This window comes from Rhinolophus sinicus, linkage group LG13, assembly GCF_036562045.2.
Source record: "Rhinolophus sinicus isolate RSC01 linkage group LG13, ASM3656204v1, whole genome shotgun sequence".
Taxonomy (NCBI): domain Eukaryota; kingdom Metazoa; phylum Chordata; class Mammalia; order Chiroptera; family Rhinolophidae; genus Rhinolophus; species Rhinolophus sinicus.
Window position 1 is genome coordinate 34,305,308 of NC_133762.1, and position 17,162 is coordinate 34,322,469.

Here is a 17,162-nt window from a genome sequence, read left to right on the forward strand (position 1 = left end):
ACTGCAAAATCTGTGCTCTTTCTACTGCCGTCAAATTACTTAGCACCACACAATTACCCTCCCATCTGTCAAATGAGGGGTCACCATGCTTCTTTCTCAGAACTCTGAGTTATAAACAGAATGTACACTTCTTGCTTAATTAAACATTTTCTTCTAGAACCAAGGATGTAGTTCCTGTTTTCTACCTTACACATTAACTGACCAAACTGTTTGATGTGAAAGCCAAGTCAGTATCATGGGTTTTATTTTTTCTTCATGTTTGTCTGTTCCACCAAAAAACCCATTTGCAATACAGGCAGCCCTCACTTTGCACAACATAGATCAAATACCATGGCATATTAACTACGAGTAATTGCATAAAGAATAAGCTTCGCTACTGATTTCAGTCCACGAATTACTCTGTAAGTAAGAGAAGTGGATCATGACCAGTGACCATATCATTTCTTTCAAGGTCAGTGACTGGTCAAGGCACATCTGGTATTCAGTTCACACACTGACAGCAAAGTGGTATTGTCTCCCAGTGATAAAATCCACATTTTATAAAATGCATAATCAAAACAGGGAACTGACTGACAAAGATGAAAGAGCCGCAAAGAAACTACAACTAAAACAATGCTGGGAATGAAATCTGAATCAATGGAGTTGTAGCGGAAAGAGGCCGCTGTGGGATAAGTGGCAATGCCACACCCTTCTAGAGACTTGATGCAAGCCAGAGAAACTCAGTGAAGACCAACTTATAACATAAATGAAGAAAGTGTTGTGATGAAAGGGTGACAATGGCCCACAGAAAGTGATGCTGACAAAAAAGTTTCATGTTAAAGGACCTCTCGGAGATCTTGCACGACTCTGAAAGCGCAAAGGATAAAATGTTGGAAACTGACTCAAACTTAGAAAGGGGTATGACAATTCACTAAGAAAAGATACTTGCTCCATATTTTAAATTATATAAGCAAGCAAGCTTTGTTTAAACTACTCTTGAAAAGTTTGTTAGAAATACACATTAATTCTCAATGTTTCTAACTAGTTACAGAATGCTGAACAGTTTTACTATCTTTATCTTTTTTGTTTCACTATGCAATTACAATCAACAGTGAGGTTTTAATTCTCTGGCAAAAAATTTTAGTTCCAGAACAACTGTAAATTTCCCCATTGATCATTAAGATCACTGCACGGTTTCAGCTCGCATGCTCGTTTTTACAGTCCTGTGCTAGAATGCAAGGCAAGGACTGCTAATTTTTAAAACAAAATCTATCAGGATATAACTTACACATGAAATACCTAGCAGTACTTTGCCCACAATAGCTAATTAATCTGTAGTGTGTGGTGTGACCCACGTAGACATTCAGTCACTAAAGCATCAAAGTGGCCGTGTGTGAGGAATGGATACAAGAATGTAAGCACAAGAAGTAAAAATGTTTACTGTTTGGTTCACTTCCAAACACCTAGAAGAGCGCTCAATAACTAATTGTTAAGACATTAAAGAAGGTAGAAAAAAATTATACAGCTTGCATCCTTCAGTTTTCAAACTCTCATACAGAGATTTTTATATATTACACGAAAACCACACATCACTCAATACCACAGGGCACTCAGAATCACTGAATTTAGGAACTGGAGGGCTTTCCTCCTCATTGTTCTTGAGAATATCAAGGCCCGCAGGCCGCGGTTTGTCCTAAGTCAGGAGAGCTCCTTAGTCTCAGTCTGGGTCCTACAGCCGAATCACCTGCCTCCTGCTCTGGATTCCTCACAGCACTTCGTGCTTCCCCTCATTCGCAGACTAAATCAAACGGATGCTAACAGTTTTCGGGCCACTTCCGTCCTTTGCCATTCTGATGGAAGAGGGGGTGACAGGGGGTAACCATTACCATCATACTTTTCCAGTTCTCTCCTATCCACTTGGAAGACCTACTGGAAACGAATTATTCATCATTTCCCCGTAGGGCTCCTCCTTTCCGGAACTTCCTATTTCCACTATGAATACGTCCACTGGCTGCATCTTCCAAGTACAACGCCATGGAGACCACCAGAGTTTCTCCCCGAGTCCCAACTTCTAGCAGATTGCACACCTCTGACAAATCTTACCTGTCTCCTCTCTGCTCCTTCCCATGGCCTCTCACCAGCAACCTGCCCTTCCCATGCCTTGTCCAGACCGCTGTCCCAACTGGTCTCTCTGCCTCCAGTCGCTCCTTTGCCAACTTAGACTCCTTCTTATTCCTGGTGATGGTACGCAGTAGCATCGTGAGTTCTCTCTCTCTCTCTGTCATCATCTCCCTCTGCCTCCCACAGCGCTTGGCCACTGCTATTTTGCATGGTCACCTCTCTGATAGAAACATTGTCTTACTCCTTTACATCCCTCTAATACCTCGGAAAATGCCAACCGACTTGAGTTTGAAGCCTCTTCAAGGCAGAGGAAGCACTGAGCTTGGAAAGCCTTGGTGCTGTGCCAGAAAAGACTATCACTGCACCCCTTAAACAAACAGGACGGTTGCTCTGGTAACTCTACCCTGACTCATCTGTACAAGTTAGCAGCTAGGATGCCCAGTATTCTCAATTTAGTCAGCCATTAAAAATAACCTAGGAAATCTGTCAGTCTGATTCTTATGGCTAAATTTAAGATAAGGCATCCTTCCACTATCACTTCAGCTTCTGACCACAGGATTTATTAATACACTCCTGTTTTAACTCAAACAGCGTTTGCAGGCAGGGCAAACACTACGGGTGGCCAAAATCCTTCTGCCTGCATATTGGTATACCTTCTAGATTCTGTCCTCCAACCTGTCCGCATCTCTAAAGGGCCTTTTACTCAGGGAACTTTCAAATAATCCTGGTTCCCTCAGTGTTTATGGTATGCCTTTTGGAGACCTGCATTGTGGTAGAATTTCAGACACCATGGCAGACTGTGAAACTAATTTTAAGGTAAAAAGGTAGCCTGAAGGTTCCCAAATCACATTACAGAATGTAGTCATCTACTTATAAAGCTGGATATTCTAAAGAATGTACTTGAAATTTTCTGGGATTAAAAAAAAAAAAAAGGAAGAAAGAAAGACCCACAGATTTTTATATGACTTTTATAATGAGAAAAGAATTAGGAAATATTGTTTGCAATAGCTCCCTCATTCTTTGTTCCCTCCTTGCAAAATAAAGAAAAATATTTTTTAAAGCACATTAAACTTTATTCGTGGAAAGAAAAAGATCTGCAGCGAACAAAGGGCGGCCATTTGAGGCACAATTCTGACAGCACTTTACCCGTATCATCTCATGGAACTGAGTGGCCAGGTCCGGACTTGAACCCGGGAAGCTGGGCCTAGAGCCTGTGTTCTTAACCACGATGCTTTCTAGTCTTGCACAAAATCTGAGAAACCGAAAACACTAATAAGTCTCCTCCTACTTCTGCTACTGGTTCAAATTTAGAAACTCAGAATATCAGACATCAGAACTGGGGAGGACAAGTTCAAGTCCAATCATCACTCAACTCTTCACATCTTACCTATGTTATCTCAAGTGATCCTCACAACCCTATGATGTATTACTATTAATATCCATAATGTACAGTGTCGAACCTGAGGCTCAGAAAGGTCAAACGCTGTGCCCAAGGTCACACAGCCTGAAAGTCAGAGAGCGGAGATTTATATTCTGGAAGTCTGATTTCAAACTCCCGCTCTGAGTAGCTAAACTAACTATACTAAGGTCCAGGAAAGTTGAGTGGCCTGCTCATGAATTCATAGCTTCATTCAAGTCTATTGCATCCATGTGCTTTCAGGTAAAAGTACGGTATAAAGAACACAGACTTTAAAGTCATATAGATCTGGGTTTGAATTCTCCACATCAATTTCACCTATTTGGACAAAATTACTATATCCTTTAGAGCCTTAGTACCCTCATCTGAAATATGGAATTAATACCAAATTCAGAGTAGTTGTGTGGATCTAAAATAAACATGAAAAGCAGTCAACAGAAAGGCAGGTACCTAATAGATGCTCAATAAATGTCATTTCCTTTGTATCTGTCTTTCCTTTCTAAATCCCTCTACTATAGGATACTGTGTGCCTCATGTGTGACTCAAGTAAATAATGACGTTCCAATTAGTCAAGCAAAAGCTTGAGTATTCCTAAGAAAAGACAGATTACTTTAGAATACCTGGGTCTTGCACATGGGGAGACAGGTATCAACTCAAGAAAACTCCAGTTCGAAAACAACACTCCTAAGCTCATGCACGTTCCAATGTTAGAACTATCAAAGTTCCATAGGAAAAGTTTTATTTCAAAGATAAATTTGAAAGCTGTCTGAAATCAAAGAATTATCCACAAATCAACGGTGAAATATAAAAGGACTATTCAAACTTGGAAATAAACTTCTGGAGAAATCATCAATATTTTGAAAGGGTTGTGGTAAAATATTCTGATAACTCAAGTCCAAAGAAGACAGTGAGAAGACAGAGTGGGTTATAACTTGGACTAACATACACACGCTGGAACCTTCTGATCGGTGTTTTCGTCTTCACAGAACAGAGGAGAAACTACCTTTCAGCAGCAGCATTATCCTTCCACACACAGGGACACTGCCTCTATTGTTAATGTCTAGCCACACAAAAAACTCAGAATCCCAACTGAGATATTTTCAAATCTACCACGGCCACAGATTCCCCCATTTGTCTGACTGCTCCCTGAGGGCAGAACTATTTCTCATTCCTCTCCCCCTCTTTCCTATAGCACCTGGCATAGCTGTTTACTCAAAGCACATGGCCAGCAAATGTTTGTTGAATTGAAATTCAACACTTAGCTTCAAACATTGTCTTTCAAAGCTCTCCTACTTGCCCAAAGGTGTTTTAAAAAACCAGCACAGTTTACCAATGAACTGGAAGGCAGAGTAAAGAAAAGAATGCTGGATAATTCCCCAACACTGCAGAATCTCCAAAGGATACAATACAAACACCACCAGAATCCAAAGTAGGAAACATCTTGCTTTTTAGAAGCTACTGCCCAGAGTGACCCCAAAATTGTTGCTATCAACTCCAAGTAAAATAACAATAACCTGCACGTATGTCATTCTTAGAGAGCCGCTAATCTCTAGTTTCACAGGAAAGTTACCCCGCCTTAAAATGCACATAAACTCAGACCTGGAAGAGATCATGGAAGGTACGCAAATAAAGGACTGCTATTATCATGTGTGCTAATCATGGTGGTATTCCATAGCAGAGGCATGTAAAACACACCAGGGGCATGTGGAGGGAATGGCTACATGCGCCCAGACGAGCTAGGGAAGATGTCAGGAGGAGAGGAACATTCTTGAAGAATGAATTCACCACACAGTGAAAGGGGCAGAAGGACATTTCTGGCAGAGGTAATAACAGATGCAAAGGAAGAGACACTGACAGAGCATCCAGAGGGGACATTGTTGGGTATGGCAGAGAATACGGTGTGTATGAGGGAATGGCAGAAGAACCTGGAAAAGTAAACTAGTTCAGATTATAAAGGGTCCTAAATACTATGTTAGTACTTGGACTTGATCCTCCAGGCAATGAGTACGTGTGCAGTTAGATCAGATCTGTAGCTTAAAAACATGTTATGCCAACTAGGAGCCAAAGAACCAGATAATGTTTGATCTTCCTTCTCTTTAATGGAAAAAATAATGTAAGCTCTTAAGAAGGACTTGGTAAAATTCACACACATGTAGGTACACACTTCCCAAGGACATCCTTGGGGTCAGTAGAGCCCCAAATCAATTTTAGACGGCAAGCTGACAAATCGTGGTCTAACACCGCCTGCATTAACATTTAATGAAACCAAGTTCTGAAAGGGCTAAGGGACCACAATCTTATAGTCATTAGCGGCAGGGCTAGGATGAAATCTTAGTCCAGGGCATTTCCTAGTTCCCCCCAACCCTACACAACTTTGCTGTTCCTTTTCCTTGTCCAAGGAAAGTCTCTGAAAGGCAGAGGAGAGCCGAGGAGAACACAGAGCAAAAGTCAGGGTGTGAGATGATGAACAGCATGAATGCTAGCACCAGGCTTACACGCTGCGAGCACTACATAAATTCTCACCATCGTTCATGAGCATCTCTCCCTGAAGAATCATACAATCGCTGATGGTTCACAGCAACCCCCACTGCAGCTTTTCACATTTGATTCGAAAGTAGGCAAAGACCAAGAGCTGTAAACATGTGGTGATGTTTCTACCTTTGGGGGGAGGGCTCTTGGAGTCCTCCATAGACAGCTTCAGCTGCTGTATGAACTCGCCGCCATACACACTTCTTTCTTGCCAGATGTTCAGCAATCTTTCTAAAGGTTTTTTACAGCCTTCATCTGCCTCTCTGCCCAGAAAAGATGAAAAGATATATATAAGCTTAAGGTTTTTTGCTTTTAATTAGGACAGATCTACTCAAAAAAAAAAAAAAAAAAAAATCAACAACTGACTAAATGATTTACACATTTAAAAACACCAAGAAGAGTAAGGTACATATTGTTGTAAATGGATACCCCAAAACGTGACCAGAAACTACATTCTTCCTGGGGTGCACAGGGGAGAGTGATTATGTGATAGAAATAATCTGTGTCTTTTATCCCCTTTGAAAGATGGGGCAAATGAGGTAAAAAGCCAATGGATAATTTTTACAGACGGAGAATTATCAAAAATTGCCTCATCCATTGTGACAGCTTGCTTTTTTAGGAAGACATTAATCGGAATCTAGTGCCAGACATTCTGCTGGAAACTAAACTTTTAAGGATAGGAAAAAAAATTTTTTTAAAGCCAAATATTTAAAATGGGGAATTCATTACAACACATCAATGCTAACGCACTAACACCTCTACATGTATCATTGCAATCATACACACACATATGCCAACACTGGTCTCAACTTTAACTGAACAACATCATTATTTTAATTCTGGGCTAGGTCTGTATTCCATGTTCACATAAAGATGTCTAGTAGATGATCTTAGAACACACTGAGCACAATACAGTTCTTAGTAATTTAGACAGCTTTTTCCCTGACATATTACACTCTTGAAACAGAGTATGAGGCGACTATTACTAGCACTCAGTGTGAACCAATGGCTACCTAACATGTCAGACAGCAAGTGGAAGAGTGGGGAAGACTTTCTGAAAGGAAAACAAATTCAATTCCCTCCCCATCCATCCACTAGCTACTATAAATTTTTCTAGTTTGTAAGCTGTCTGGATGTCAATTATCTTGCATTGAATGACTTCAAACTAAGTCAATATCTTTAATAGGAACTTCAAGAAGAAACCATCCCAAATCAACTGAGATGGGAATTTCATCCACCCTCAGCCCTGACAGCATTTTTCTAAAACATATGTTAACACTTGAGGGGAGGGGAGGTTTTGGCCTAATCTGGTCAAACTGTGATACTTATGAATTATTTGTGGCAAATTTCACCGAATTGGGGTTCAAGTACTAAATCAGGGCACATACGAATTAATTTTTTGTTGTTGTTCAACCCTTTTCTTTTAGGCAGAGGTGAGCGGGAAAAATTTCTACTTATAAATAATTAAACATAAAGATATGACCTAATTATTTGATATTTGTGATAAAACATTTTTACTCCACCTTCAAAATGTATTTAGAAACAGGTCACTTCTCACTTCTTCCTCTGCTATCAGCCCCTGTCCGAGCTCCTGTCACCTCTCGCCTGATTACTACAAAAGACTCCCGCATGACTGATCTCCTTGCTTCCACCCTGGTCCTCCTACAATCTGTTCTAAAGCTTTAAAAATATAAGTCTAGCTGTTGTTACAGCAGATCATGTCACTCTTTTGCTCAAAACTTCCAACAGTTTTTCCTGTGCTCCCTCAGAATAAAAGGGCAAGTCCTTATAAGGCCATTCTCTACCCAGTCCATTATTTCTCTGGCCTCCCCGCCTCCCTTCACAACAGCTACCACGGCAGCCTTCCTGCCTCAGGGCCTTTGCACTTCAAGTTCACTTTGCCAGGAACCACATTTCCCCAGATGGTGGCATGGCTCTTTGGCTTTCCTCTTCCAGGTGTGTGTTTACTCACACAGCACCTTTTCAGTGAGTCCTCCCCTAATGTCCCTATTTAAAAGTACACTCCCTACCCCTACTTAATTTTTCTCCACACAACTTATCTTCTGGTATGCTATATAGTTACTTGTTGTTTACACGCCTTCCATTTGAACGTAATTTCCACAAGGACAGGGATCTGTCTCCTTCCCCCTACTGCTATTCACCCTGGAACAAGCACAATATTTGTCTAATTGTAATCTTTTTTGAAAAACTTTTAAGCAGGTTTCAGTAAGCCATACAATTAGTTAACTTTCAGCGATCACCTTACTACATCAAGGTCATTCATGTCAGACATCAACTAGCTAATCACTCACCTGTGCATTCAATGAGGTTTATGAAATACTGTACTTGGAATACAAGGGATTAGGCCTAGGTCCTGACCTCTAGGGCTTGACCCAGTAGCCTCTCACCTTTCCATACCCTACGTGGGGCTTCATATTCTAGCAACACTTGAACATATGTATTTTCTACTCAGAGCTTGCAAACTCTCATGCATGAGCCTTTACTCATGCTATCTCCTCTCCTTTGAATGGAACCCCCAAAGTAGAACAAAGTGAAAAGGGAGAAGTTGTGAGTGATTCAAGTGGCTGAAGTGTATGGGGAATGTGTAGAAATAGCCGAAGAATCTGGAAGGACAGAGTGGAATTAGATTTTAGAGGGTCTTGAATGCCTTCTTAAGTGTGTGGCCTTTACCCTGAAGGCAAAGGGCAGTCCCTAAAAGGATCAAATTTATGGTTTAGAAAAATGGTCATTTTAACTAGTACAACCAAGTCACAACTAATCAGAACTTAACTGGTTGGTACTTTTAACATAAAATCTGTTCTTTGAAAAATTTCCCTTCACTTAAAAGAGAATCCAATCATGACAACCAATTCTTATCTAGGATTTAGTTAAAAGAAAGGGGAGGGACACAACACCCACCTACCCACCATCTCTGGGGATATTTGGGACTCAAATAAGATTTAAGTACAGCTTCAGCCATATACTGTACAATAGAAACTGGTGCTCAAACCTATTATAACCTAAAGACATTTTCAAAAGACTTTCACCACGAAAAGCTAAAGTCAAAAAGGGGCTCTGGGTTAATTGGTGAATGAACTTAACCAGGACTGGCTAATTCTTTGAACACTATAGTAAGTCAAGGTTTTGCGAGATAAATTTCAAAGTTACACATAACAACAGTCAAGAAATCTTTTTACTGATGAGGTTTTGCCATTAAGTAGCTCCAACAAACTGGAAGTCACTTTAGCACCTAGAACTGTACACAACTAAAGCAATAAAGTAGTTTTACAACAGAAGGAGCTATCTTTTCAGATTGCACTAACCCCACTCTAAATTGAGAAATCTTTAAATGAAAAAACACCAAAAAAATCACTGCCACTCATCAATGAATAAACTGGAAAATGATAAATAATTACATACATAATTTATTATATTAAACACAATTTAATATGAATTTTAATTCTGATTAATTGAATCACTGCAAAATTGATCTAAAAACTGAAGAGCGTGTATTATACACACATAGGACTGAGCTTGGAGTGTCAGCTGGATACCTGAGGTCTTGTCAAGCCAGCTTGAAGGGGCGGGGGGCAGGGGAGGGCATTTCTCCCTTTGCAGTTTTAATGGCATTTCCTTGGTACAACCACTATAATTTCTGTGTTTCTGTCTTATCCCATGTACAGTAGGTCTACGACAGCCTACTAAAGGCAGGAATTCTTTCTAAGTATCTCCAACACCTCTGAGAGCATCTCCTGTGTAGCTGGAGCAGAAATGTCCCTTTGTAACTGGGCAGAAGAGAGTTAACAGAGTAAGCCTGAGACAACTACCCTTAGCCCTTAGAAAGGCTTGCTTACGAGGCTGGCCCTTGGCGGGCATCTGGGACCTTGGGTTTCAGGAGTGTTGCTGTCACATCCTGATAAGGGTGTTTTACTGTGCCGAAATTGTTTGTGCAGAAGGATTATGCTGCACACCTGCTTTCCTTCTAGGAGTCCGGAACTTTGGCAGAGGATGCCAGTGGCCAACCCTAATCAAAACTCTGGGCACTGAGTCTCTAATGAGCTTCCCAGGTACACATTTCACACCTGCTGCCATAATTCAATACTGGAGGAATTAAGTGTGTCTTGAGTGACGCTACTGTGAGAGCACTCTTGGAAGCTTATGCCAGGTCTCCTCTGAACTTCATCCCATGCACGCTATCCCTTCGCTGAGCACAACTATATACTGAGTCTTTTAGTCCTCCTATTAAGTCACCAAACCTGGGAGTGGTCTTGGGGACCCATGAGTAAGTAAGTATGCGTATGGTGCTAACTCCAGAGTCATGTCTCCAGAAATTAATTTCCTAGAGCTTCAGACTACAGGCATACTTTGGAAATATTACGGGTTTGGTTTCAAACCACCGCAATAAAGCGAGTATCTCAATAAAGCAAGCCATGATCTTTTTGCCAGTGGAGGGGCTTGCCTTCAATTTGTGAAAAATGCAGCATCTGTGAAGTGCAATAATGCTAATACCCACAATAAAACAAGGTGTGCCTGTATTTTATCCATCTGCCTAGCTGGCATTGCACCTTGGAATGTCTACTAGACATCTCAAACTTAGCACGGCCAAAACAAAACCCTGGATTTCCTCTACCCCATCTTTTCCCCAAACCTCATCTTAGTAAAGGGCACCACTGGCCATTCACTTACGTCAAAAGCCTAGAAATAATCTTTGATTTCTCTTCCCTTACTACCAGTTCCCATAAATCCTATCAGTTTCACATGGGGGTGGGCGAGAATCTATCCACAAAGCAAATTCAATAAAGAGAAGCTATTATCTTCTCACTGCTTCGGAGTCCTCACTGATGTCACCACTAGCCTGTACTAGAGCAACACCCTCCAAACTAATGTCCCTGCCCCTCCCTTGGCCCTTACAACCCATTCCCCAAACCAAGCCAGAGGGATCTTTTAACAATGTGACGAAATATATCATTCCCCTGCTTAAAACCCTTCACGGACATTCCATCATCAGAGCACAATCCTCTCCCCCAAGGCTTACAAGGCACATGTGACTGTCACCTGCCTACCTTTCTGATCCCATCTGGATGCTCCCTTTCCCTTTGCTCACTGTGTTCTCCTCGCTGGCCCTTCTGACCCTCTTAACATGCCCAGATTATTTCCACCTGAAGTTCTTACAGCTGTTCCTACTTCACGTGATTGCCTCCAGCGTCACTTCCCGAGACGCCTTCCTTCCCCACACTAGGAGAGACCACCCTCCAGAATGTCATTCTCTTGTATCACGTCCACATCAGCGCTCTCTGAAAGTATCTGTTCATTTCTCTGTCCTGGTCTGCATTCTTCACTGCTGCTCCCTACTGTCTGGATCGGTCCTTGGCACGAAGAAGGCACTCAAATACATGCTGAATGAAAAATAAGGGGCACAACTATCTCCAAACTGAGGAGAAAACAAGAAGACATTTGTAGGGGAAAAAGTTCAACGTCTGGTTAATTAAACTGCTATTCAAATTAAATCTACCCTATGAGTCTGGCAGCTTTCTCTGACTTGAGAAGTTTGGTTTTGGGGTTTTTTTGGGCGGGGGTGGGGGAACGAGGGAGGAGGTAGGAAATTGTCATAAAGAGATTCCTAATCAATTTTGGTCAGTATTAACACGTTGCGTACGGCGGGGTTTAAATCCCTCGTGAAGATTCTCGTGATCTGTACGCAACGTGTTAAGAGGCCAACTATCTTTGTTCATCAACTGGCCACAGAAAAACCATACAGAGAGCACTTCTTACTGTTGATAAGGTGCGTCAGACCTGAAGTGGAGTGACTGGCCTTTCTGTTGTAACAGTGGGGGGTATGGAAACATGGGGATCCCAAATATAATACCCAAACAGGGTATTAAAAGAAATAGAAGAATGCAAAAAAAGAAAGAAAAGAAATGAATGAATGAATGAATGAATGAATAAATAAAGGCTAATTTTTAATTTTAATTTTATTTTATTAGAAAGGACCAGATTTATTTTCCCCACAATGCCACAGGCTCTGCCAAGACCTTTTTACAGTTCCTGCTAGATAGGTTTTAGGATGTTACTAAGTAGAAAAGGAATTTTCAATCCTGGTATTCCCATCCCCCTTCTCCCACCTCTTTCTACTTATCCTTTTCTGGTTTTGGTGCAGTTAACAATTATTGTTCAATTTTTACATAAAAACATTCTTTTTACTAACCCTACAGGAAACGATTTTAGTCAACTTCCTATACGCTGAATTAATTATCTTCTTCATCAAATAGGGACTGAATCTCTCTCTGTGCCAGGGTAGACCACGTCGCCCAGCTCCTAGGACACCATCCATTCCATGAAGGCTACATAAATGGTGTTCTCTAAATCTATGTAACCCAGCAGCTCCATACCACACACTTAATTAGGTGCTTGGGATACAGGAAAAACCAAAACAGAAACGGACTTTCTCTTCAGTTTATAATTTAGTATATTCCCATGAAGGAGCAAAGACTATGGATTGGTCACTGTACTCACTATATTATGTACTTTCAAACACACTGTTTTACTTTAGCTTTACAACAACTCTGAGATAGGTGGTGTCATCCCCTTTTAATCAATCAAGAAACTTGGGCTCAATAAGCTAAGTAAGACATCTAAAGTCACTCAGTGTTGGAGGCAGAGCTACAGCCAACATCTGAGGAACTGAACTAAATCTCTTCGAAACAAGAAAATGCCTGTCTCTAATTTCAGACATCTACTCTACTCATTTGTTCTAAGCTTACTCTCTGTGATGACTAGTCAGTATTTATTCAAGTTCATAACACATTCTGCTTCTTCAGTGTCCATGTTCACCAAAAGAAAGGACAATCAAAAAACCCCTTTTTTCTGGTGGCCAGGTGGCTCAGTTGGTTAGAGCGCGAGCTCTGAACCACAGGGTTGCGGGTTCGATTCCCACGTGGACCAGTGAGCTGTGCCCTCCACAACTAGATGGAAGGACAACGACTTGGAGCTGATGGGCCTGGAGAAACACAGTGTCCCCCAATATTCCCCAATAAAAAAAATAAAAATCTTTTTTCCCATCGTTAGATAGCTAGATGTCATTTCTTTCTTTAGGATTTCTCATTTTATTTCTTCATAAAGTTTCAAATCTTTCATGGAATGCCAGACTTATCTTCACATTGAAGACCTTTCACTTACACGTTGGTCTCTAGATCAATTTTTATTTAACCCACTAGTCTCTTTTGTGCCGTTCCCAATTTCCTTTTGCAAAGATGTTTATTTTTATGTTTACCTAGTAATGGGCTAGTGAAAAATAATCTTTCTCTGCTCCTCCTGAGCAACTTATGTCTCCAGAGAAGCAGTTTGTTTTTAAATAAGAATAATTGATAAAACCTCTAATCAATATTATGTTTTGTGATATTAGCTGTATGTATGTTGTGCTCCAGTCCTCTGTTACAAAACACGACAGTGACAGACTTCATATGATATATAGCCAGAGCAAACACCTACTTTCCACCTTAGCAATTACCTTTGCAGTTATAGTAATGACTCTTTCTAGTAAACCATACATCTAAACATCCAGAAGGAAGGAAGTAAAAATGAATACATAAGCAACGAATTTCTTGCTAATTAAGGTTTTGTTACTAGAAGGTTCCCTTGTACTATTTGGCTGTGTTTTTTGACCATACGCTAATGAGGCTATTGAGCCAAAATAAGAAAAATACCATGTTCAAAAAATGAATTCAATAAATGAATACATGCAGGGAAAAAGATGTACTTCAGGGGCTAGATCCCTTCAATGCATCAAAACGTTTGCATGTCTGAGAGTGTTTCTAAGGGCCCAGCAAAACATACAACCGTAATTTGGCCTCTGCACCACTCTCTGTAAACTACAAGCTGTCAATTTACAAAGGCTATCTTGGAAAAGGAAAGAACAAAAAGGAGGAGAGGTAATGCATTTAAAAACAAAACAGAACAAAAAAAGGGACAACATACCTGGCAACATGAGAAAAAGCATCCACAAGGACAGATTCAAATTCTCTAGTGAACTCAGGTCCTTTCCTCTTACTGTTTTGGATGACATCATTTGCTAAGTACAAAAAAGTAAGCTTCCTATTTGATTTGGCTGGAAAAAAAGAAAAGAAGATAATTTAACTTACACCAAGGAAATTCTCAATTCACAATTCTTTTGCCCTAAGCTATACCAAAAAAAAAATTTTAAGACAAGTATTATCTACTTGAGATCAAGGCTCGCTATGTGTTTGAAAAACAACTTAAGGAACTCTTTGACATCTTTAACAAAAGAGGTTTGAGAACACAACATTTGTAAAAAACAAATACAAAACAAGAATAGGCCAGCTTCATTTCCGTGTTATCTTAACCAGGGTTAGTTAATTATCGGTAAAGACGAAGATAATCTGAAATTACTACAGGATAAGCAGTCAATATTCTCCAGAAGACATGCTAAAACCAAGATTTTCATTTATTCTATTGCAAAGATGAACATTTCTAACTCACTGTTAATTACCAAATACTGCAGAATGCAAGACTGAGTTAGATTTTAATTTTAAAATAGATTCTTGTAATCGATGCTCCTAGACTAAAAATTTCTCTTTGAACATTCCAATAACCATAATCAATCAATGACATCAACTCTACAATCCAGAGGAATCTCTAGATGCACCAATGGATATTTATCTCAAATACAAACATATATTAATGCTACATTATTATTGAAAATTTACACACGTCTGAGATCTGGGTATACAAAATTATGACTCCTATAAAAACCATAATTCTTCTCTTTTATACATACTAAATGTATCAGTTCCTATTATTCTATCTGGTATCATATTTTAAACCATAAAAACCTCATGCAATATGTCTGAGTTACAGTTGCTTGGGGGAACATTACTGAATTTCCTGGCTTCTGTGCACATAACTCCTCAACTGTGAAGTTATATCACTACAATTTTTGGTCCCAGTTTTCTCTTAAAAGAAATAAATAAGAACACAATCAGTAGTTCAAAACACTAAGTAAGTTTTCTCCAATGCCAAAGTACCTGAAAAACTCAACCAAGCCTTAGGTCAACCTTTACACACTTGAGTAACTAGTCCTTACTCCATTTCTCTCAGAAACCACTTCTTTCTTTTGAGATGCACACACCATGTATCAATTTTGAAACAGCAGGCATAAGTGCTGACATTTTTAAATGTAGCTACAGAAGAATAACCCAAGTTAAAAACAAGATTTTTAAAGCACGTTATAGTTTAAACTGATGACTTAACGTGCTCATAAAATTAAATATGGATATCCTGAATTGTATTAACCTTCTGGTAATAACCTAATTTTGATAGCCAATTGATGAGAACGTTGAAAACCTAGTTATGGTGCTACAAAGGTATGATTATGGCAAAAGCCTTTTTTAAAACAAATAATTTATTTTAGGTGTGTTTTTCCAGGACCCCTCAGCTCCAAATCAAGTAACTGTTTCAATCTAGTTGTGGAGGGCGCAGCTCATAGTGACCCATGCAGGGACTGAACCAGCAACCCTGGTGTTAGGAGCATCGCCTTCCTCCCTCTTTTTTAAGCAAATCTTATTCTGGGATGCTGCGAGTAAAACTACCAAGTCTATAACGCCATGAAAGTTAACAGATTCAAAAGTAAAACAGAACTGCAACAAAGCACATTTTAGTTAAGTGAAGCTTTACAAATTCCATGTACTTTACATTTAAAAAAACAACAACAACCCAGAATCCTTATTTTAAAATGTCAATTTGGACACTCAAGATGTGGTACATTTTTCAGTATTACAAATATGACGGCTAAGAGAGGCCAGAGAGCCAAGGTTTTCACTATCTACAAGGCCAATTAATTTTCATCATCCTCCAACTTAGCAATGGGGATTGATTTAGCATAAAACTTTCGTCCCTCCACATCCAGCACCCTGAATAGTCAATAAGAGCATTGTGTGCGTGAAGGTGAGATGACAAAGCCCTAGGGTACTTCAACATAGTTACAATGCATGCAACACACACACACACACACCCTCCACTCCAACCCCAGGTGACAGCTCACCTGTTCAGATGTCTTTCCAGAATGACAACATACTCATAGATCTTTTTACACCCCACCTATGCTCTTTCCAAACTGGTTATTGAGCAAAGTTTAAATAACTAGCTAGACCAAAAATTTTCACTTATATGGCTGGTTTTGACATCTAGAAAAGTAATTTGGGGGGAAAAATGGCCTATTTATCTGCATTCAGGCCAAGATACAAAAACATTACTGAAAAATATTCATCTAAGAGCATGTCTACACCAAACTGCTCCAAAAGAAGGGGAGTTCTACCTAGAACAGAGCCCAAAAGGATAAAGAACTATTCCTAGAAAATGGAAAGAAAATAACACTTCAGGAATAGAGGCAATATTTAAGCAAGAATAAGTAATTTTTTGTTAAGTCTCGTAAATATTTTGAAGGCAACTCAGAGACAATCTGTGAACACTTTAGGGAAAATGACGTGACCATAGATAGAAATGTCTACTTTTAAAGACTCAGGGTGGGCTAGAATCCAAGGGGCTGGTCAATTTGAACATCAGGGCACAAAATATTTTTCACTTTAGAGTGGGGGCATTGTCCATTCAAGAAGGAAGCGTGGGTCTCCGGAAGCTGTGTTCTGATGCTTGGAAGAGCATCCTCCAGCTCTGCACTGTCCAGGATGGTAGCCGCTGGCCAGATGAGTGAACAACTGAATTGTGGCCACTTACTAAAGCTCAGGACCTCAATTTTTAATTGTATTTATTTAAAGCTTTAGTTCCTTAGTCACACATTTCAAGTGCTCAATAGCCACCTGGGGCAAGCGGCCACCTTGCTGGACAGAGCAAATACAAAACATTTCTATCATCGCAGAAAGTTGTACTAGTGTAGTTTGGATCCTTTACAACCATGAAAATGATGTTGAGAGACCACAATTTAACTCTTACCATATTTTTAACTGTGTAACCGTCACCATGCTAAATGCTGTAGGCGTTACAAAGACGCAAGAGGCCAAGTTTCTCCCTCAAAACACAATCTAGTGAAAAAGACATAACTAGTAAGGATGAAATACAGTAGGCCCTTAGTATCCAAGAGGGACTG

The 17,162-nt window shown here is 40.0% G+C and overlaps 1 protein-coding gene across 4 annotated transcripts in view; it reads right to left on the reverse strand.

Moving 5' to 3' along the window:
• Nucleotides 1-17,162, reverse strand: part of RPRD1B (regulation of nuclear pre-mRNA domain containing 1B) — a 50,171-nt gene that overhangs the window by 30,025 nt on the left and 2,984 nt on the right. For 3 of the 4 annotated variants that reach the window (XM_074317878.1, XM_074317879.1, XM_074317877.1), the window contains exons 2-3: nt 14,021-14,150; nt 6,176-6,309 (exon numbers count right to left, since the gene is read on the reverse strand). The exons of the other annotated variant lie outside the window; for it this stretch is intronic. In XM_074317878.1, the coding sequence (XP_074173979.1) occupies nt 6,176-6,309; nt 14,021-14,150 (264 nt within the window). The remainder of the gene's footprint in view (nt 1-6,175; nt 6,310-14,020; nt 14,151-17,162) is intronic. 4 annotated transcript variants of the gene reach the window in all.